This window comes from Podarcis liolepis, assembly GCF_965112155.1.
Source record: "Podarcis liolepis genome assembly, chromosome: 5".
NCBI classification, from domain to species: Eukaryota; Metazoa; Chordata; class Lepidosauria; order Squamata; family Lacertidae; genus Podarcis; species Podarcis liolepis.
In genome coordinates this window covers 95,642,135-95,665,451 of record NC_139556.1, presented here as the reverse complement: position 1 = coordinate 95,665,451, position 23,317 = coordinate 95,642,135, and the positions used below count along the sequence as shown (strand labels likewise).

The following is a 23,317-nucleotide window of genomic DNA, read 5'->3' as shown; positions in this document are numbered from 1 at the left end:
CCCAACTATTCAACTTTTTAATTATTATTTCATTCAATGTGTGACAAGGCTGGCAGAGCATTGCGAGAATTCAACAAAAGAGAAAAAGAAAAGCAATTGAGCCCGGTCAGGTGTCAAGTAAAGAGATGAAAGATAAAGGGGGAAAAAATCAGAGCTTGTGTAAAAGAGGCAAAGTGGCAGTATTCCAACATAAGACAGAAATAGGGGATCAAAGACTCATATAATCAAATCCAGAACTAGATGAAATCATATTTGGATGGAATGTGCCGACTGTGTCATTAAATAAGGTGCAAAAATAATCGCCAGGCAGCTGCAAAGTCCCAACAGATCCGCTTCCTCTCTGAGAATCCAGACTTAGTGAGTGCATTTATTCGGATGCGGCTATAAATAAGGCTTTTAAAACCCCAGTTTGTAATAGACTTCGTGGAAGTGTCCTTCTAGTCTTGAGCTGTTAGCAAACGAGTTATCAGTATCTTTTCTCCTTAATATTGTTCTAGCTGGAAGTTTGCAAAATTATATGTGGCATAGAGAAAGAGGATACTGAGATGTTTTTCTTCCTCTCTCCTAACACTAGAACTGGGGTAGCTGTGTTGGTCTGATGCAGTCAAAATAAATAATAAAAATAAAAAATTGTAAAAAATAATAATCAATTTTTAATTTATTTATTTTTACTAGAACTGGGGGGCATTCAAAGAAGCTGAATGTGGGAAGTTTCAGGGCAGATAAATGAAATTGTTCTTCATGCAGCGCATTGCTAAAACTATGGCACTCGGTCTTGCAGGAGGCAGTGATTACCATCAACTTTGTTTTTTTTTAAAAAAATGATATTTATTAATGTTTCACAGACAATAAAAACCAATTCCAACATTTAAACTACAAAAGCAAAACCAATAAAATATACACAGTAGAAAAACAGTTGATAGAAGAAAGAAAAGAAAAATAAAGAATAAAGAATAAAGACAAAGAAAAACACCAAAGTTCAGAGCTAAAAACAAAAAATAGATTATTTTCAAATCTTATATTTTCTTCACTAGTTTCTTGACCTCCTCACACCTCCCATTTTGTATTCCAATTCAAATATTAAATTCAGCAAATCCTTACCCTCTAACGTTTATCCTTACTCCATATATTAGCCTGTTATTATAAATATCCATTTCCAATTATCAATCCCTATTTACATTTTCTTAAGCATCTCTTTACCAGTACCACTTATTTTCAACCAAACGTCATTTCAACATTCCTTAGATTACCATCAACTTTGATGGCTTTAAGAGAGGATTAGAAAAATTCATGGAGGCGGAGAAGGCTATCGATGGCTCTTAGCCACAATGGCTATGCTCTGCTTCCACAGCTGGAGGCAGCCATGCTTCTGAAGTATCCCAGTTGCTGGAAACCACAGGAGACAAGAATGTTCTTGTGCTCAAATCCTGCTCACTGGTTTCCCCCAAGCATCAGGTTGGCCGCTGTGAGAACAGGATGCTGGACTAGATGGGCCATTGGCCTGATCCAGCAAGCAGGCTGGCTGTAAGTCCCTGTGTCCTTTTAAAAAATATATATACTTTATTTTAAAAGGGTGGATCCAGACACGGGGGGGGGGGGGATGCTACAAATAAGTCAGGAACTAAGTCAGAAAAAAATCTCTATGGAAAATCGTGTTTTAAAATTTCTTGCTCTCTGGTGCCATCTGGTGTTGCATGTTTATAGCACATTCAAATCGCTGTTTTTTTTTTACTAAAGCAGCTGAGTCCATAGAAAGTATAGTTACAAATAGTACCCATGCAGAAAAAACAAAACAGAAAAAGATACTGTGTACATTACAAAAAAAAGGGGGGGACTTGTTGTTGTAGCAAACCACCCTGTGATCCTCCGATGAAAGGTAGCACATAAATTTAACAAATAAATAAATGACGGTTCAGGGCGATGCATTCATGCTCAGGCTTTTCTTTCCTCCATTCCTTCAGATCTTCATGTGCATGGTGTGGCTGCTTCTGCAGATCATTGTTGCGACGCTGTACTACGACCTGCCGCCGCCGCCGTTGGGGCACTCCTCAAAGGCCCCAGCGGCGGCTGAGCGGGACGCTGTGGAAGAGGAGGAGGAAAAGCCTCTTGTGCAACACGAGGAGGCAGCGGAGAGTAGCAGCTACGGCAGCACCTCCGCGGAGCGTCGGGAAGCTGTTTCGGGTGACGAGGTTCGGTATGTGCCCAATGGGCACTTGGCTGACGAAGAAGCCTCTTTGGAGAAGACTCCCGCCTATAATATTAGCTCCATGACAGGTGAGCTCTCTTCCGTGGTGGGTATGGGGCCATCAAAGAGAGGGGATCACATTCCCTTCCAGGCAGACTTGCAGGGGCCACATGGCAGTGGTGGGCGGGGCCAGAGGCAAAAGTGGGAGGAGCAGTGGATGGGGCTTTTACCTTTCTGCAGTAGACTAGGGTCTACCCACCTCTCTCTGCCCTCACTGCAGGTGGTAGCAATAATAATAAAATTTATTTGTACCTCACTCATCTGACTGGGTTTTCCCAGCCACTCTGGGTGGCTTCCAGTATATTTGTTGTTGTTGTTGTTTAGTCATTTAGTTGTGTCCGACTCTTCATGACCCCATGGACCAGAGCATGCCAGGCACTCCTGTCTTCCACTGCCTCCCGCAGTTTGGTCAAACTCATGCTGGTAGCTTCGACAACACTGTCCAACCATCTCGTCCTCTGTCGTCCCCTTCTCCTTGTGCCCTCCATCTTTCCCAACTTCAGGGTCTTTTCCAGGGAGTCTTCTCTTCTCATGAGGTGGCCAGAGTATTGGAGCCTCAGCTTCAGGATCTGTCCTTCCAGTGAGCACTCAGGGCTGATTTCCTTAAGAACGGATAGGTTTGATCTTCTTGCAGTCCATGGGACTCTCAAGAGTCTCCTCCAGCACCATAATTCAAAAGCATCAATTCTTCGGCGATCAGCCTTCTTTATGGTCCAGCTCTCACTTCCATACATCACTACTGGGAAAACCATGGCTTTAACTATACGGACCTTTGTTGGCAAGGTTCCAGCATGTATGAAAACATAATAAATAATAAATCATTAAAGATTAAAAAGCAAGACACACGGCTTGGGGGAGAGCCCTGGGGGGCAGGTCTATGGCCACATCTGATCCCTGGGCCCGAAGTTCTCCATCTCTGATCCAAAGCTTGCCCTACAAGAAGGCACATGGAGAAGACTAGAGCTGAGCCTCCCTTTTCTGGTCTGCAAGTTCAGAAAGTTGGCATGTTGGAGGATGCTGCCTCAACTTTTTCCCCCGTCACCACCTCATAAAACAAGCCAATCAATTTCCAAATGTTCTGGTGGGGACATAGTAGCTCTCGTGGCAGAAGAGGGCCTTGAGAACAGAGCGTCTTCCAAGGAAAGGACAAAATTGGAGGCAGGCAGGGGCAAAGTTAAGGTTAAAGTTAAGTTTCTTAAAAAAATAATTTTACAGGTCCTTGTTTCTCAGTTTGATCCTTTTACCTGGCTTTGTATGTTTCATGGTATTTTATGCATTGTGACTTGCCATTATTTTTTATTGATTACTGCTTAACAATGCTTTATTGTTAAGTGTAAACTGTTTAATTATTATGTGCTGATACTTAACTTTACTGTTAACTATTATATCCTAATGGATGGTTGAATATTGTTTCATGTGATATTAGTTGTTTATTTTAAACTTAAGTTTTTATTGTGACTTTTTTGTGTCGGATCAGATTGTTGTGAGGTGTGCAATCTTTGTTGTTTCTTCAGTTTGTGAACCACCTTGTGGTATAATAATATAAAAAAGCGGTATACAGATTAAAAGTGAAATGAAATAATGTCCCGTCCAGCGTTGTTTTGGCTCTTTTGTGCCTCAACGAGATTTGTCATTGCAGAGTACCTGAGGGAAGAGGTGGTGGTTCTGCTGACAGCCCAGTTCATTACGCTCTTCAATCAAACTGCCCTAGAGGTAGGTGACATTTTTGAGGTGTTGCGTGCTCAGGCAAATCCCATGCTCGTTGTATAGATTATCCCTCTCCCTTCCTGGCTGGTTCTCACACTACTTATCCCTTTGGGAAGTGCCAATTATTTCTCATTATGTCTTTGTTGTTGGTATTTGTTTTGTTTCCCGCCCTGCACCTCAAGTCCTCCCGGCTGCATTTGGAGCAGTTTGTAACGCAAAATTAAAATCTGTGCCAAGCAATGAGGTCAAAAGAATAGGGTGGGTCCTAATTTATAGGCGTCAAAGGCCAGAGAGGAGAGGAGCATCTTCAGCAGATGACGAAAGCTGTACAGTGAAGATGTTAGGTACACCTACAGTCACTCACGGATGCCTTGTTAAAACTGTGTTTATGGAAAACAATCTTACTCGGCTACGAGTGATTGCCAAAGAAGGGGAGGGGGCGCCACAGCTTAGGAGCTGCCCCAGAAAAAGCCATCTCCCAGATCCCCATTTCCTACGTCTCTTTAGTAGTAGTAGTAATTTATTATTTATGCCCCAACCATCTGGCTTGGTTTTCCAGCCACTCTGGGTGGCTCCCAACAGAACATTAAAAGCACGATAAAAAAAATCAAACATTAAAATCTTCCCTAAACAGGGCTGCCTTTAGATGTCTTCTAAAAGTCAGATAGTTGTTTATTTCCTTGACATCTGCTGGGAGGGTGTTCTACAGGGCGGGCACCACTACCAATAAGGCCCTGTGCCTGGTTCCCTGTAGCCTCACTTCTCGCAGGGAAGGAACCACCAGAAGGCCCTCAAAGCTGGACCTCAGGGTCTGGGCTGAATGATGGAGGTGGAGACACTCCTTCAGGTATACTGGGCCGAGGCCGTTTAGTGTGGTGGTGGAACATAAAGGGGACCATTGGTTTCCCCTATGCTCCTGGATGCTCACGTATGTTTTCTTCATCTAGACGATGGTGACCCCGATCACCCAGAAGTTCTTGAATTTTGGGGAGCTGGAGAACAGCATCATGTATTTCCTCTGCGGTGTGGAGGTGAGTGCCAAGACCTATGGCAAAGAGCCCTCAGACAAGGGCTCCCCCCTCCTTAAAATGTGACTTTGTCTGACTTCTGTAGAACTGAAAGTTGTTTTTGAGGAGGATGTCAATTTCTGTCATGTGTATATTTGTGTGTAAGCGTGATCCCTGCCCAATTTCTCCAACTGTTGCCACTGGTTAAACAGGTTGGGCAGGCTTTTAAACTGTATGCGAACCGCCGAACCTGTTAACTTTGAGATAAGGTTATTTACCACAAGCCACCCTTTCCAGTCTCGGGGTGGCGAGGGAAGAGGTATCTAGCCCTGGTTACTCATCTGGTTAGTGATACTAGAGAGGGAAGCTGGTATTTAGTGTCCTAATCATTGGAAACTCAGTGTAGCAAAGAGGACATATTTTCTCTGTTTGGGGAAAGCTGTTTTGCTTTAAGCCACTTCCTCCAAAAGGACTTTGAAGGGGTCCCCCCGTGACAGCTGAATTTATTCATCCATTCATTAAATTCATATACCACCCCTCATCCGAAGATCTCAGGGCAGGTCACAGAATAAAATCCAAGATAAAACACAAGCAAACAATTAAACCAAAACAACAACAAAAATAATTGCTTCCACCCCTTCCCACAGATATGTTTAAAAGGCTGTAAGATATTAATCCGCCAAAGGCCTGGTAGAAGAGGAATGTTTTCACCTGGCACCTAAAAATACATACAGTGGTACCTCTGGTTGTGAATGGGACCTGTTCCGGAAGCCCATTTGCAACATGAAAAGAGCGCAACGCGCAGCAGCACGTCTACGCACGCACGGGTTGCGATTTGCCACTTCTGCGCATGTGTGTGACGTCATTTTGCGCTTCTGTGCATGTGTGAGTGGCGAAACCCGGAAGCAACCCTTTCTGGTACTTTTGGGTTGCTGTGGGACATAACCTGAAAGAACGTAACGTGAGGTATGAATGTAATGAAGGCGCTAGGCGAACCTCCCTGGGGAGAGCATTCCACAAATGGGGAGCCACTGCAGAAAAGGCCCCGTTCTCGTATTGCTGACCTCCAGACCTCTCGTGGAGGAGGCACACAAAGAAGGGCCTCAGATGATGCGTACAGAGTCTGGGATGGTTCATGTGGGGAGAGGTGGTCCTGCGGTCCTGACTGGTGCTTATACCTTTGAAGGTGAATAGGTGCTGGAAGAGCAGCTTCAAAGGAAGGTGCTGTTACTGCTGATTGACAGGCTGGTTATGACAACCTCCTTTAACCCCCGGCAAAATTGGGTCACCTGTCGTCATTATGACATTGCCAAAGTTGGCTACCGGGAATAAGGTATTGGGAATCCAGTCCATCAGCCGGATCCAGTTCTTCATCCCTACTTTCATAGATATCCCACTCCCTGCCATGATTCATTTTCACCAAGTGTCTGATAAACTGATAACTAAGGCTTAGCTATTTTTGTGGGTGGTGTATGCACCTCTTGACTGCTGTACGTGGGTCTGCCCTTGAAGACAGCTTGACTTTGAATCCAGGGTTATATAATGCTGGGTTTTGATTGACAACAATCCGTTTCCAAGCCAAATTCAAGATGCTCATGGCTGTTTCCTTTTTAAAACATATCTTTACAGGAATTTTTAGTATGGGTGGGGAAAAATATTATGACGCATATAGCAACAGGCTATCAAGAATTTAAATCCAGGATAAGTGCAAACTAAGGAAAAATCACCTGGAAAGAGTAACAGAAAAATATATAAGTGAAAGAATAAGGAGTGTTTGTTGCTGTATTGTGTTTTTACTATTTTTGTTGGGAGCCCATGAGAGTGGCTGGGACAACCCAGTCAGATGAGTGGCATAATAATAATAATAATAATAATAATAATAATAATCGGAATTATGCCAAGCAAATCATTAGACCTAATACAATGGAATAAGGATTTTCAATAAGAAATGTTGCAATATGTCATGGTAAAAAAGTACTGTTCTTTATTTTATATTAAATGATTTTTTTAGTTATTACTTCACTTTATAAAACAGAACACTTACAACAATGAAGGAAAATTAAAATATATTTTTTTAAAAAAACAAACCTATAGCATAGACATGCCATAGGAGTTGTTGGACATGAATTAAAATAATGCAGTCCAAGTAAAGACTATCAGATCATCAACTATAGTTCTTGATTTGCCAGGCCTGGGGATGAAGGTTGTCTTGAAAATGATGGTTCTGCTGTATATGTTAAACCTTTCAGGTGTACGCAGCCTCCTTCTTGGTAGAAATAGGATTGCACCGTTGATGTCTAGTCATGTGAGAAGTCTGTGATGCTCAAAATGGCGGTCTTCTCTCCCTCTGCCTTCAGGTCATTGCTGGCTTCTTCCTGGTGCGCTGCCTGAGCACTCGCCTGTCTGACCGCATCCTCTTGGTCCTTGGCCTGGTCATCTGCAACATAGCCTGTGCTTGGTGCCTGTTCTTCCTGGTACGACCCCGAGGTAACGTTGCTCAGCTCCTGACAAGACGCGGTCATGGTCCTTCCATGGTCCTGTTGATCCTCTTTGGTGAAGCTGGTATCCTTGATCAACCCCATGCCTATGCGAAGCGGAAGCCAGCTCTGCCAGAATTCCCAGTTCCCATGCTGCAGTTGGGAAATGCTGCAGCTGGAATGAACTGGGAGAGCATTAAGAAGTGGTTCCAGAGCCAGGAGTGTTGAGATTCCTGCTTTGCCGGGGGTTGGACTAGATGCCCCTCAGGGTCCCGTCCACCTCTACAATGCTATAATTCTATGACTGTGGACCTGGGAGCCTGGCGCTGCCCTCCAGATCTTTGTCTTGACCTTGAAACTCTCTTTAGGCCAAACCCGACATCCCTCACTGGCCCTGCTGAAATGCTTCCTGCATGTTTTGATGGAAGGTGTATGGGTGTGTTTAGAAACCAGATTACAGTGCTACCTCTGGTTGCAAACCTGATCCGTTCTGGAGATCTGGCAGCATCCCGAGGAATTTGCAACCGGAGGACCGCTTCTGCACATGTGCGTGGCATGGTTTAGTGCTTCTGAGTATGCGCGCGGCACGTAGAGTGCTTCTGCACATGCGCACTTGGCGAAACCCGGAAAAGTTCTTCCAGGGTTTGCCACGTTCGCATCCCGAAGTTTCCGTATCCAGAGGGATACGTAAGCAGATGGTAAAATTTGCTTTAGATGCTCTGCCCACTTTTGCCTCTGGCCCACCCACCACTACTATCTGGCCCTCAGAAGCCTACCCAAAAGGGAATGTGGCCCTCGGGGTGCAAAGGGTTCCCCATCCCAGATCTAAAACATTGGCCGCCAACCCAACATGGTAAAACATGTGTTTATTTGTTTGGGTAACCAATTCTTATCTCTTTGTGCCTCCCCACCCTCTTCTGGCATCCATCTGTCTCTGGAGACAATGTGCCATTGGGGATGGAGATTTACAGCGCCTGCTGTGGCTGTAAAGACTGATACGGGAGAGACATGTTTTGTTGCAGCTGGGGCAGAGGGAGGGGTCTACTTGTGCTGCTGCAGATGCATGATGGCGTTTCTTCTCTCTGCGCTCCTCCCAGCAGTCATTCCTCCTCTTGCCACTGCTGTGGATGCACGACTTGACTGCCTCAGATCTTTTAATGTGGGCTTTGGGGAGGGCATAAAACCCTTTGACTTGTGTGAGAGAGGCAGATGTAATTCCATCTTCCCTGGAGGTGTAAAAATACAGCTAACCTTAGCCTTCAGTTCACTAACTGTGTGACTTTGGTCTTTGGTTCATGCACCTGACACTGGGAGGTGAACGAGCATCCTCTGATGCAAAATCCATAGGTTTAATTCTTGCCCATGCGGCTTGGAATGCAACGGCTGTGCCTGATGTTACACCTCACCATTCAAAAGGCCACAGGGTTGCTTTGGTGCAAGGCCTGTTCAGACATAGCCCGGGCATCTTTCCCTGTGCGGCGCATGGCTGCAGCATGAAAGTGGTGATGCCATGCATATGTGAATTGCAGATCTTATGGCAATCGCCTCGGACAGCTCCTTGTTTTCTCCAGTTCACACAGACAAGGGACGGGCATGTGCTCACAAGCTGATCCCTGCCCCCTCTCTGTGTTTAAGTGGGCTCCATCGAAAACCTTCCACTGGAGGCGATGGGAGGAAATGCCTTTCAACCTGAGTAGTGCACTCGCACGTACAGATCATCCCTTGTTGCTCTCCATCATCTCGCTCCTCCTCCTTACTGAGTTCTGTGTGCTTTGCTTCTTCCAGGTACCTTTACCATTCTCCTTACAGAGTTGGTCGTGGGCGTTTTCCTGCAAGTCCTGGGCCTTCCCTTTGTTGCAGTCTCCCAAGTGTCGCTCTTTTCTAAAGTCACGGCTGAGAGAACGCAAGGTAAGGCTGTGTCTCAAATTTTAAAGTTCAGAATAGAGTACAGTGGACACTTGGGTTGCGACCGTGATCCATGCGGGAGGCACATTCACAACCCACAGCGCAGCGCCTGCGCACGTACGGGTTGCGATTCGGCGCTTCTGTGCATGCGCATAGTGCAATTTAGCATTTCTGCGTATGCGTGAGCACTGAAACCCAGAAGTAACCCGTTCTAGTACTTCCGGGTTTCGGCGAGTCTGTAACCCGAAAACTCACAACCTGAAGCGTCTGTAACCCGAGGTATGACTGTAATTTCTTTGGAAGACAATAAGCGGGCATCCGCCCAACATGACCAGTCCAACAAGCGAGGTGTGTTAGAACTGTGTCACTTCAGGCTGTAGGTGGGGATGGCACTGTTTTTAAAGCTCGTTACAGATAGGTAGCCGTGTTGGTCTGCCATAGTCAAAATAAAAAAATTCCTTCTAGTAGCACCTTAAAGACCAACTAAGTTAGTTCTTGGTATGAGCTTTCGTGTGCATGCACACTTCTTCAGATACCAAGCTTGTGTGTGTGTAGTTAGAAAACAAATACTGCATAAAGGAAACAATAAAGGGCCAAGATAACTGGGAATAGACTCTCACCCTATTAATCTAATTTTATAGCTTGCAGGGAGTGTTCAGAACAGGCATTCTCTCCCTTCAGCCTGAAGTAATGCAGTCCCATGCTGACACCTCAAGGCTCTACTCATGTTCTGCTGCATGTTTGTATTGAGCCATGTGCACACCTGTGTCCACACTGATGTGTACTTCTAGTCTTGCATCATCTACTTTCAAAGGAGATTTATCTGTGCGTGGTTCTCCACGCCTTCCTACAAAGGTAGCCGCGCACTCTTTGTGCTGGAGAAGGAATCTTTCAGTGCTCAGAGCACTGGATAATTACAGGATCATCATGGTTTCTTGGGGGTGGGGAGAAAGGAACTATTCCTTAAATTCTAGCACTCAGTGGCTAAATAGTTCCAGTCTTGTTTTATGACATGGGTGGATCCTTTGGTCTAGAGTGGTGCTAGAGCTCCCCCCTTGATCCAAGGTGCCTTAACTGCTATGCACCAGAATTGCAATTCCTGCATTGTGGGGGGCTTGGGCTAGATGACCCTTGTGACCCTCCTGGTAGCTGTCTGGACAGGTAGCATCAAAGCAGAACTCTGCCGATACAGGAACACAACCACCTGCTCGCTGAAAACTTCGTATTGTGTTTAAAGCCATTTCGGGGATAGATTGGTCCAGGTGAACTATCTCAAAAGGTCTAGCATCTCTCCCTCTGGCGTGGCTACCAGAGGGCAGAGTGTCTTATTTCTACCAGGATTTCAGTTTCCCAGGCTAGTATTCGCTTCCTGATCAGGCTGCGCTTTCCTGGGTCCAGTTACTGCGTGCGGCATTTGCCCTCTCCAGCCCTTGTTTGCAAGGCTTGTTTGTTGGCTGGTGTTGGATTGCTCTGCAGCCTGATTTCCTTTTTTTCTTTAAAAAGAAAAAAGAAAAAAGGTCTGCCTCTCGACACCCCCCCACTCCTGAGAGCAGCAAAGCATTGTTGCAACATCCTTCCAGGCTTGGGAAAATGACTCGCCTGGGTTTGCTCTGTCTGTTGGCTTGTCAAGTAACGGAAGTGAAATTGCAGTTCTGTCTTTGCCACTGCTTGTGGTTGCTTGACACGGAGAATTGACTGAGGCACAGCAGGCTGAAGGAGCAGCCAGGACTTTAGATGAAGCAAACACACAACCCAAATGGAATTTGTAACAAAGAACGGCCACTCGAGCTCATTTCCTCCTCCTCCTCCTCTCTATTTTCCTTTTGTGCTGTGTCTTTTTATTGTAAGCCTGATGACAGGGAATGATTTGCAAAAAAAACAACAAATCCTTATCAAACCAAGTCTGTCTTTTAAACTTTTTGTTTTTTTATCACACTAGTTGTGGTCATCAGTGGGCGCATTCGGTTGATTATGTTCTCATAAAGTTTTCTGTTTCTATCGACGTTTCCCCCTTTAATAAAGCAAATTCATGGGAATCCAGGATCTGAATCATTTTTTCTTGGACCTGTGCATTCCATTTTAACCTTCTGTTTCCAAGTATCAGATAGTTCGTTTTGTCCAATAATTTAGGAAAGGCAGGAGAAACGAATGATGTCAGACATAACTCAAGTGGAAAGTGGTCACTTTTGGCTCTGGGAATTATCCTGAAGGTATCTCTGTTAATTGGCACATTATTAGATGTTAGGATATAATCTATGGTGCTAGTAAATCCTCTGGGGGAGATAAAAGTAAAATAACCCTCTTGATCCCCTTGACCGTAACAAAAGGTTATTCTTAATTATAAGTTCACAAAGATATTTCCCAGCGCGGTTAGAGGTGATGTCCATTGCTGCCCTCTGACAGATTTCAGGTTTGTCCTCCAAGTTTGGTCCAGATAATATTGTATTTTGTGGGGGAACAAGGCCGACCCAAGCATTGAAGTCGCCTCCCGAAACAAGCCAAGGGTCTTAAAAAAAATGGATATGGGAGCCTTTTGGGGCGGGACTGAAGACACTGATAAATATTCCTTAATATGCTTTCTTCTTCTTCTACAGGGTTCAGTCAGGGTCTCCGTCGCTCTGTAGGGGGCGTGGCCACCATCCTTGGGCCTCTGTGGGCTGGAGGCTTGACCAACAACTTGGACATCATGCTGGGGGTGATGATGGGTCTGCTGAGTCTCCTCACGGTGAGTGCCCAGTGGCCTGGCTGTGGAACTGCATTCTGGGGTCACAGTGAGACCTCCCTATCCCTTCTTCCTCCTCTCCCTCTCCCCAGCCCCACTGTGCTGACCCACTCCTCTTCTCTGGCAGATCATGGTGGGGCTCTCATATGCATACCTGGTGGAGCCGCCCAGAAGATACGTGTCATCGCAAACATCTGAAGATGAATGCAGCTCATGATAGCCCCTTTGGATGGAGGTGCTTCTGAAGGAACAGAGAAGGTCCTGCTCACCCAGGTGAGAGCACATGTCTCCTCCACCATCACCCTGGTCTGATGGTTGAGCGTGTGGCTTCTCAAACTCCAGTAGCCAAGTGAGGCCTGGAGAAGCTGGCGATGGAGTCTTCCTGCAAGGAGATGCAGAATAATAATCATAATAAAAAAAATATATTATTTATATCCCGCCCTCCCCAGCCGAAGCCGGGCTCAGAGCAGCTAGCAACAATAAAAGTAACACAGCATTCTAAAATCAATTCATTCTAAAATAAATTCAGAATCAAATCAATGGCAACCATATCGGCTAGAGTTCTGTGAGGATTACTGAAGGAGGAGGTCAGACTGTGCCTTGGCCAAAGGCCTGGTGGAACAGCTCTGTCTTGCAGGCCCTGCAGAAAGATGTCAAGTCCCTCAGGGCCCTAGTCTCTTGTGACAGAGCGTTCCACCAGATCGGCGCCACAACCGAAAAAGCCCTGGCTCTGGTTGAAGCCAGCCTAACTTCCCTGTGGCCTGGGACCGCCAATATGTTTTTGTCTGAAGACCGTAAGGTCCTCCGTGGGACATACCAGGAGAGGCGGTCCCGTAGGTACGAGGGTCCTAGGCTGTATAGGGCTTTAAAGGTTAAAACCAGCACCTTAAACCTGATCTTGTACTCCACCGGGAGCCAGTGCAGCTGGTATAGCACCGGATGAATGTGATCTCGCAGCGAAGACCCCATAAGGAGTCTTGCCGCGGCGTTCTGCACCTGCTGGAGTTTCTGGGTCATTCTCAAGGGCAGTCCCACGTAGATTGAGGCAATGGTGGTGGGGATTGCTCTGGTCTTCTTTCTACCAGGCATGTCTGCATATAAATACATATTAAAAAATGTATTATTGAGTGTACACACACACACACACACACACACACAGGAACGTACCTGGATTTTGATTGAAATCATTTTCTGGTTGTTGTGGAGGACAAGAAAGAACATGTACATCTTTGGTTGGGCCAGACAGATAACTTGGTGGTGGTCCCCTTTTTTTGCAATATGGAACAAATGGTCACATTTGCTAATATGGGGGGGGGGGGAAACCTCCTTTAAAATCACAATTCATAAATGCAAGAGGCTTTCCCCCTCAATAAGTCTTAATTGTGATAATTGAGGTTGTTTTGGTGCTTGAAATTCCATGTTTTCTTATTGTTTTGCATATAAGTTGCACCAATACGTACATGTTGCTCTGTTTATTAAAATGTTTTTGCCCTGCGTCTGTCCACATATGAAACTTTGCCTGTGGAATCCTACTGAATCTGAAGCTCAGTTGCTGAAGGTGTCTACTGGTTACAAATCAGGAGACCAAACATAGATGATGTGGAACTTAGCAAGCTGCCTTATTCAGAGTCAGACCATTGGTCCATGTAGATAATTATATTTCTCCACATGGACGTCTCCACCTGGATATGCTGGGGATTGAACCGAAGACCTTCTGCATGCATGTTCTTCTGTAAGAGACAGTCCTTTCCCAATGACACCTAATGCTGTGGAGCTAGACTATGTTAGGTGAATTTGCAGTGTGGCGATATTGCATATTTTTGCATTGCTATAATCCCAAGGTAAAGGTAACGGACCCCTGGATGGTTAAGCCCAGTCAAAGGGGCCTATGGGGTTGCGACTCTCATCTCACTTTTCAGGCCGAGGGAGCTGACATTTGTCCACAGACAGCTTTCTGGGTCATGTGGCCAGCATGACTAAACCGCTTCTGGCACAATGTGACACTGTGATGAGTGCCAGAGCACATGGAAATGCATCTACTTGCATTGGTATGCTGTCAAACTACTAGGTTGGCAGGAGCTGAGACAGAGCAATGGGAGCTCACCCCATCGCATGGATTTGAACCACCGATCTTCCGACTGGCAAGCCCAAGAGGCTCAGTGGTTTAGACCACAGCGCCACCCGCGTCCCTGCTATAATCCCAGTGGGGTAGAGAGGAGAGGGAGGAAGGAAGCACAGCTGCTCTGTTTTTGGTGGCGTGCTCTGGTCCATGGGGTCACGAAGAGTCGGACACGACTAAACGACTAAACAACAACAACATAGTTCTGTCCCTAAACAACTTAAATTCATAGGAGCCAGGGATGGGGGAGGAATTCAGTTTGGTTCACATTCTAATGTGAACCTGCCTAACAGCAGCATCTTGGGTGGTTACCACTGAGCGAAAATACATCATGTCCCCATATGTGCTAACACATTAACAGTAAGGAACCACAGTCTGAAGGCTGAGGTTAGCAAGACAAGATGCAGGTGAGCAAACAGCAACGAGGGGCTTAGGTTCTTGTTCCAGTTGGGGATGAGGGTGAAGGCTTCATTCGTTCAGGGTGGTTGAAACATTAAAAGGAAGGATTCCTCCAAACTGGGCTGAACGAGCAGCAGAATGGCAGCTGCAGTTCCATGTGAGCAGGTGCACAAATTCCTTATGACATGTACGTGTTAATAAAGTTGGAACTAGTAGTGGCTGACCAGCAGTGGGACATTGGGATCATAGTGAAGATGTTGACCACCAGATGTTCTAATATGGAGTATGGGAAGAAGAGACTTGTGTCCCCCCAAGGAGCCTGGTCTGCCTCAATCCTGCTTCTGTCCTTTTCCTGCAGGTGTCTCTTTGACTGGTGCTGGGCAACCCTGGCTGGATCCCGGTTCCATGTTGCTGCTCTCCTGCTGGGATGGGGAGTGGGAAAGAACTTGTCTCCACCCATTGAGCTCAGCCACCAACTTGTGCTATTTCACGTTCCTCCTCCTGGCCAGCTCTTCTGTCACCCACCACCTGGCCGAGGACTCTGCTCCATGCTGCCCCCTAAGAGCAAAGAGTGCCATCTCCTTCCATGGCATTCCTCATTTCTTAGCCTGAACGGGGCCTGGCAAGCCATGGAACCGGATTCGTGTTTGGATCTGGACTGCTGTCTGTATGTGGCCACTCCCAGTTTCTCAAGGGCCCTCTTCTTCACCTGGGGTCCGTGGGCACTATATTAAAGCTTGCTTCTCTCCAGGGATGGGGACCCTGCTGCCCTCCAGCCATTGCTGGACTCCAGTGCCCATCAGTCCCAGCCAGCGAGGCCAGTGGGTGGTCATGGATGATGGGAGTTCTAGAGTGGCAATATCTAGGGGGTCATAGGTTTCATCCCTGCTGGAAGTCTCTGCATCTCTTGGCGCTGCCCTCTCCCTGCCTTTTCCCCTGCCCCTTCCTGTAGTTGTTGCCACGAAATGGCACCTGTCGTTGTTTCCTTGCAATATTGCACATGCAGGCAGTGGGCAGTGGGGTCAGCTGCCATGCTTGCAAAGTGTGACCCTGGGCCTGTTTGGCGAGAGGTGCCGGAGCGTAACTGAGAATCACTCTGCATCCTGGAGGTTTGGGCTGCGTTCAAACAGCGTCCCTGAGCACAGACTTGCAAGTTAATCTGTCGGTGCTGCCATTTAGGGGCTGAGCTGCGTCTTGGAGGGCTGATTAACACTGGGCAGCTGTCTGAGCAGCAGGTGTGGATGTCATTTCCACTGGATAAGGATTTGGTCTCAGGGGAGAGCTGAACCCCGTGGCTCTCCAACCCCATATCCACATATCCCTCGCTCCAGCTCCAAAGTTAGAAATAAGCCCTGGGTTTCAGGGTGGAGTTTGAAATGTCTTCTGGGAGGGGATACAGGGGAAAAGCAATGGCGAGAGGCAAAATTCAGGGCCACCCCTCCAACTTCACTGACTGTTTCTCTTACTGCATTGGATCCAGACCGTAAGAATGCATAAATACTAATCAGTCATTATTTATTTAGACACTTGATATATGCCTTATATTTTAGAAAACCAACCAACCGCTTACACTTCCTCCTCCCTTCCTGCTTGTTATTTTTGTGATGACCTTTGGTTAGGCACACAACCACATTGCTGCAATAATTAATCCCACTGAAAATGGTCACCAGGAAATTTGCACGCTCAGACTTGCATTTGTTTGAAGCATTTTTAGTTCCCTCTTCGTATGAAAAAGGTCACCCGGAGTGGCTTATGGAGAATAACCTTCCCTGCTCTCAAGGTTGCAATCTTAAAAACACGACACCAAAGGAAAACAATTTCTTTTTCTTGTGTGGGGAGGGGTGGGAGGAAAGACTCAAACTCAGCTTAGTTTACAAAGTTCTAAAAATGGCCTGCTGGAATGGAAGCGGCTCAAGGAGAGGCAGAGCTGATGGAGTGACGCTGCTTCTTTTCCTTCTGCTTCGATGAGCTCAATGATAGAATTGTAGAATTATAGAGGTGGAAGGGACCCCGAGGGTCATCCAGTCTGACCCCCTGCTGTGCAGGGATAGCTGCTGCCAGGAGACAGTTGAGAGAGGGAAGATGGAATGGAGCTGACTTCTCAGGAAAGGGCAAACCAAATGACTAAGGAGAATAGCAGTTCCCCTAGGAGGAAAGGATGCAACAGTTGGAACTTCTTAGTTTAGAGCAGTGGTTTTCATCCAGTGGGCCGCGGCACCCTGGGGTGCCTTGGATGATGGTCAGGGTGCTGTGGACAACACTGGCCTCTGTCCTTCTTTCATTCCCTCCCTCGTCTGATGCCTACTTGCATCTCTGCCTCTCAAGGACTTGTACAGCTGTTTGTTGCAGCAGCCCTGGCTACAAGCTCTGCAGGTGAATGATGCCTCGGGGACTGCTGGTTGCCAGGAGCTGACGCGGCCTTGGGATAAGCAAGCAAATGGGTGATGTAGCCTAGCCAGCCAGTCCACCAGCTTTTGCTGTTGGGAATGGACGGACGAGCCCCAGGCCCCTGTGGGGCAGTGTGAAGAGGCACCTCTCTTTGGGGCAGGGGGTGGGACAGCTCAGAGACTGGGGGCTGCCAGAGGACACCCAAGGAGAGGGGAGAGGAGGCTGAGGGAACCCTCCACAAGGGAGGATGTTCGGAAAAGGGTGAGAAGCTCCCAGCTCTGCAGGCAAGGGGTGACATAACTGGGCTCCTGAGCCCCCCAGGGGTGTCACAGAAAGAATGTAGTTGGTCAAGGGAGCCATGGACTCAAAAAGCTGGAAAACCTCTGGTTTGGAGAAAAGACCCACAAGAGACGACATAGTAGAGGTTTATGAAGTTATGTGTGGCATGGAGAAAGTTTGTCTGCTCTCATAACACCTGAACTCGTGGACATACAGTTGGTAGCCTGCAATTGTTGTTGTTATTATTTGACTGCCTGCTGAGTAGCCTAAATTTTCATCTGGACTTGGAAGGGGGAAGCCTCACCCATAGCCTGCATCAAAATGCAAGCTGTGAGCCTATCAGGCCATTTTAAATAAAAGTATTTTACCAAGTGGGCTGGTGGGTGAAGGTCTGATGATGCCACTCCTCTATCATTTGCTTCATTTCTGTGCTAGCCAGCAGCTCCTCTGGGTAGCACATAAATCAAGCAGGTCAATGAAGGAGTAGTTCAATCTGTCCATCCCCCACCAGCCTATTCACTCACCTGCATGGAGTCCCCAGTCAATTATGGCAACCAGGTGAGTTGCGAAATGCAAAGCTCCCTTCCAGCGTATCATCACGTTTGTCAAGTGTGAGCCGTGTGAGAAGCAGCGGCCCTGAAGGAGAGATGTCCCATGCAATATCACTGTGCCACGTGGTATCTATGAACATGATGGTGCTCGTCGTGTAACACTATATTCCCTACATGGAGGTGGGTCTGGGCAGCTTTTGAAATGGCTTCTCTGATAACAATTCCCCACCGTGCAAATAAAAATGGCTTGCACCATGTGGCAGAGGGAGAGCGAGAGTGTTCATGCACTTCACACAAGCAGTCCGACATGTGGCGATGCTTCTCTGTGGTTGGGGTTCAAGTGACGACCGCCCTGCAGCCTCTGTGCCCAGATAAGTCCCTTAAAGATGCCAACACAGGAATCCATCCCAACAGTCTTTCCATGTGTCTCAGTTTCTTGCGTTTGTGTCTCTCTCTTGGATTTCTGTACGAACAAGAAAAATAAACTGACACCCTACTGAAACTGCCTGAGATAATTTAATACCGTCTATAAAAGGCTAGCTGAATGTATGAAACTGCCTCATCTCTTGAAGGCCGCTCACTAGTTGCTATTATTGAATTTCACCTGTGGGTAGCTGCTGGGGACTCAGATAGCTGAGAGGCACCATTTAAATTTCCAATATACCCAACGAAGGTGTAGGGGCTTTGCAAGACACATGGTCACCCTAGAGGGGAGGTACCACAGGACTACCACAAAGGGAAGTAGCTGAAGTATAGCTTGCCAACCTTGATGGCTGCTGAAGAAATACAATGTATGCTGTTAATAATGATTGTGCAACCCATACAGCACATAGGCGACAATTATTCACACAATTAATATTAATATACTGAGGAAGCCCAGAAAACTGTGCTCAGGGAGTGGGCTATCAGCCAACCCCAATAAATTGGCCCTGTCGGGGGCGAAGTAGCAGCTCTTCAACTTTATGGACTGCTAGGGCGAAATGGAAAGCAGGGACATCACCTTGCCAACAAATGTCCGTATAGTTAAAGCCATGGTTTTCCCAGTAGTGATGTATGGAAGTGGGAGCTGGACCATAAAGAAGGCTGATCGCCAAAGAATTGATGCTTTTGAATTATGGTGCTGGAGGAGACTCTTGAGAGTCCCATGGACTGCAAGAAGATCAAACCTATCTATTCTGAAGGAAATCAGCCCTGAGTGCTCACTGGAAGGACAGATCCTGAAGCTGAGACTCCAATACTTGGCCACCTCATGAGAAGAGAAGACTCCCTGGAAAAGACCAGATGTTGGAAAAGATTGAGGTCACAAGGAGAAGGGGACGGCAGAGCACGAGATGGTGGGACAGTGTTCTCGAAGCTACCAGCATGAGTTTGACCAAACTGCGGGAGGCAGTGGAAGACAGAAGTGCCTGGCGTGCTCTAGTCCCATGGGGTCACGAAGAGCCAGACACCACTAAATGACTAAACAACAACAACAGGGTGAAACAGGGATAGAACGCTGGCACCCTGTTTTCCATCTGCACTTCACAGCTACCGGGAACATTGTTGAACTTACCTATCTACTTCTTGAACTTACCTAAACAAGAAAAAACAAAAATTGAGTCAAGAAGTTGGATGAACTTAGTAAAATCTGACACTGCAAGTTCACTTTATTTTGGATAGCTTATAAGTTTTCATGGCTACTTTCTAAGTAGTTGTCTTATTCTCACAAATCTGATAAATGGTGGAAAATTGTTTTTTGAACAAGAATATTAATTGTGTGGATAATTGTCGCCCGTGTGTTGTACGAGTTGCACAACCTTGATGGCTGGGCAAGTTCTTGGAGGTGAGGGTTATTGATGGCAATTCTCTGTCTCCGTGGTTGGAGGCAGCAATACCATTTGCTGAAAAGCACAGGAGGGGAGAGTTTTCCGGCTGGCCTCTGTGAGGACAGGATGCTGGGCTAGATGGTCTTAGGAGAAGGTCAAGAGGAAGCCTGTTCCACCAGGGGGCTCTGTGCCACCACAAATGAGAACATAGCAGAAAACCACTAATAGCATCCCAAAGGAGAGAGGAGGGCATTTCCTTTCCTATGGCTGCATAAAAGGAAGAATGGCAAGGTTTGAAATACAAGTGCAGACACGCTTGGCCCAGAAGCAGGGTGGCTCTCATTTGAGCACGAGCCCCAATGGTTGGTGCTGGCTGTGAAAGTGGCTGGGTGTTGCACAAAAACTGCCACCCTGTGCATGGGTTATCTCCCCTGCATCCCTCCAGCTCCTTTGGGTCTGGGCTGTGGCTCTGAACCAGTTGCCCACTCCCCTTTGAGGATGCAAAGCTCTTTACACAAACCTCATGCAATAAGCCTGGAGCAGGTCTGGTCCAGGTTGGCGTGGTTTCTTTGAAATCCGAGTGGTGCAGCCAAGGCCAGCTTGGCCCAGAATTCACAGGGCAAAATGCCCTTGGCCTGTTCTCTGATGGAGCTCAGCTGGGAGGAGTTTGTAGGGCTCTCTCTACCTGGTGATCTCTCACAGTATGGTGGTTCTTTGGGGGCCAAGGAAAGCCGAGGGTTCCTATCCCTTTGATAGCTGCACAGAGGAAGAGGGGAGCCTGAAATGACATGCTAGGTAACTAAGTGCTATGACTTCCATAAATTATGGAAAGTGAACAAATTTACATGATTGATCCAATTTTGCATAATTTATACTGTTTGCTGTGCAAAGAAGTAGAAGCTGTGCAGGGCACTAAAATCAACACACGTAAACACGCAAAGTACCTCTCTGGCTTTCTGAGATCTTGGCACATTTCAAACCATAAGGGTTATGTTTACAATATCATCCTTTCCTGAGCATCCTCTTCCAACTCGTAATGTTGGTGCGTGTGAGGCTGGTTCTGCCATGTGCATCCACCGTAACAAATTGCATTCTGGAAATTGTTCTCTTCCAACTCTTTCCCTTCTAAAATACACCCAGAAACCGCAGGGAGTTAAGTTCAAGTCCTGCCTTTGTTTGGCCTTGGACTCTCAGTCTCAGTTTCCATCTAATCTGTAAAATGGGAATAGAAGTGGCTGCCCTTTATCTGAAAATGGGCAGAGGAGGAAGGAGACCACAAAACACACAGACCATTGATTTCAGAGCCCTGCTGGGTGTTTGGTGGCAGGAGAGAGGGCAGGAGAAAAGGGAGAGAGGAACCTTCCCATTGTGGGCTGTATAAACCTAGGTCTTGGGAGACCAGAGGTCAAATTCCCACTCAGCTATGAAGCTCACCTGGTGACCATGACCCTCTCAGCCTAAGCTACCTCACAGGGTTGTCGTGAGGATAAAATGGAGAAGTGGGGAGAATCACGTATGCCACCTGGAGCTCTTTGGAGCAAAGCTGGGATGTAAATATATTAACTAATTAATTAGTTCCCTTTCTGTTATTTCCAATGAGAAGGTTGTATACAGTCATACCTTGGTTCTTGAATGCCTTGTGACTCAAACGTTTTGGCTCCTGAACTCCGCAAACCCGAAAGTAAGTGTTCCGGTTTGTGAACTTTTTTGGAAGTCAAACATCCAATGTGGCTTCCACGACTTCCGATTGAGTGCAGGAAGCTTCTGCAGCCAATCGGAAGCTGTGCCTTGGTTTTTGAACATTTTTGGATGTTGAATGGACTTCCAGAACGGATTTTGTTCAAGAACCAAAGTACGACTGTATATGTCCACAGCTGGTATATATTTCCTCCTGTTTCAGGGATGCGTCAAAGCAATGGGAAGATTTTTGAACTTTTGGATTCAACCCTTCCCCTGATTTGCCTCTGCCAACCTCCCGTTCACCTCTATCAATGTTGGCCCGCAATGATTTCTGTTTCACCTGGGAGAGTCCGCATGAAATCTGATATTTCCCTCCAAGGTCAGATCTCTCTCTCTCTCTCTCTCTCTCTCTCTCTCTCTCTCTCTCTCTCCCTCCCTCCCCATACTTAGAGGAGAACTGAAACATCCTTGGCCCCATGATCCTCTCCCAGGACGACAGGGAGGCAGCCTAAAACTCTCTCACACGACTTGAGCAAAATGTAGATGTAAAAGGTGTATATCTTTCCAAACTGTAGAGGTCTCTCTCCCCCTCTGCTTGCAATGAAGGGTAAAGAGAGAGACAAAAGATCCAGGACAATTTGATTAAGCTGAAAGGCTCTGGAATTTGCCACACCTCGCTGAAGAATTTAGGACATTCCCTTAGAAAGCATCTTGAGATTCCATACAAATTTAGCTCTCAGATATCACCCTCCCTGTAGAATTCTCAAGCCTAAATATTTACCAACAGGCTTCTCGGAGCTTGTTCCCAGATGAAGAGAGATGCTGCGTTTTCCTTGCCAGAAACAAATTATGTACACACAGAAGTGACTGATCTGTGTAGTGAGAAAGCAGGTTCTGAACTCATCAAGAGGTTTCATACAGAGTTGGATCATGGATGAATTCTCAGCAGTGGTGGTCCTTTAAAAGCACCACGAAGAACTGAACTGTGGAGTATCTGCATTTAAACGATATTAGGCAATGTAGTGTACACAGAAACCATGCAATCCATTCCCACAAGATGCAGAGATTTTCCTCCAACTTGAAAAGCTTTAAAAGAGAATTAGACAAAATCATGGATGAAAAGCAGGGATCACAAGTGGGGAGAACACTGTTGCACTCATGTCTGGCTTGTGCGCTTCCCATAGGTCTTGTCCTCAAAGTTTGTGGGTTTCCCATAGGTCGTTGTGAGTATGAGATATTTCCCACTGAGCTCCAGGTCTAGCTGGAAGACACACCCTCTTATCCTGGTATTTGCGGTGAGAACAGTTATGTTAGGGAGAAGGAATAAAAGCGTTTCCCTGTTAGGACACACCAAGCCTTTAGTCGGGATGGACCAAGCCATCGATTTCTTGTCCATAGTCATTTCACAGATAGTCCTTCATAATTCTGCTCTGTTTTTGCATCTATCTACAATGATAATAATTTTTTTTTTTTTTAAAGAAGCATGGACACTCACAACTTTGAACACATTTTCCACACAATAATATATTTTTATGCATTTCTGCATAAAATACCTTTTTTACAGGGCTTTTTCTCAGCCAGAACTCAGTTTTGGCACCTCTTAGTTGGGCACCATTGCCGTTATAAGAGAATAAGGGAGGTGTTTGTGGTGAGTTCCTCTTTTTTGAGAAAAACAGCACAGCCCTTTTATATGCATTTTATCCTAGGAGGCACATTTCGGTAGGCATTGCAACCCAAGCAGATGCATTCATATGCACATTTTGTACACTTTTTTTTTAAAGCAGAAAACTTTATGGCAAAATTCAGAGATGAGCCCAAACCAAGGGCTAACTGTGCTCCCATCTGTTTCGTTTGCTCTGGAAATCTGAATCAGGTGAGTTTGCCTTGAAAGGTAGACTGAGCAAAAATCCTTGAGCATCCAGAGCCCTGAGTGGGAGCGAAGGAAAAGAAAAAAACCTTCAAGAAAGGAAGGCCTCTGTAACATCAGCAGAGACCTTCTTGTACCCTGAATCTCGCTCTCCACAGAACTGGGG

The 23,317-nt window shown here is 46.4% G+C and overlaps 1 protein-coding gene and 1 long non-coding RNA gene across 3 annotated transcripts in view; one reads left to right on the top strand and one right to left on the bottom strand.

The window, feature by feature from the left end:
- Window positions 1–18,301, top strand: part of LOC310707304 (major facilitator superfamily domain-containing protein 8-like) — a 31,076-nt gene extending 12,775 nt beyond the window's left edge. The window contains exons 6-13 of one of the 2 annotated variants that reach the window (XR_014526421.1): window positions 1,962–2,274; window positions 3,885–3,958; window positions 4,900–4,983; window positions 7,317–7,446; window positions 9,222–9,344; window positions 11,936–12,066; window positions 12,191–12,336; window positions 14,940–18,301. Coding sequence is in view for 1 of the 2 variants with exons in the window: in XM_083504322.1 (XP_083360448.1) it covers window positions 1,962–2,274; window positions 3,885–3,958; window positions 4,900–4,983; window positions 7,317–7,446; window positions 9,222–9,344; window positions 11,936–12,066; window positions 12,191–12,280 (945 nt within the window). In the remaining variant the exon portion in view is untranslated. Of the gene's footprint in view, window positions 1–1,961; window positions 2,275–3,884; window positions 3,959–4,899; window positions 4,984–7,316; window positions 7,447–9,221; window positions 9,345–11,935; window positions 12,067–12,190; window positions 12,572–14,939 lie in introns of those variants that run through there. The other variant, XM_083504322.1, reaches the window with a different exon arrangement.
- LOC310707495 lies at window positions 17,382–19,062 on the bottom strand. Its single transcript, XR_014526512.1, has 2 exons — window positions 17,960–19,062; window positions 17,382–17,929 (listed from the first exon to the last, which is right to left on the bottom strand). It is a non-coding gene; the product is annotated as an uncharacterized lncRNA (long non-coding RNA).
- Window positions 19,063–23,317: the final 4,255 nt, after the last annotated feature.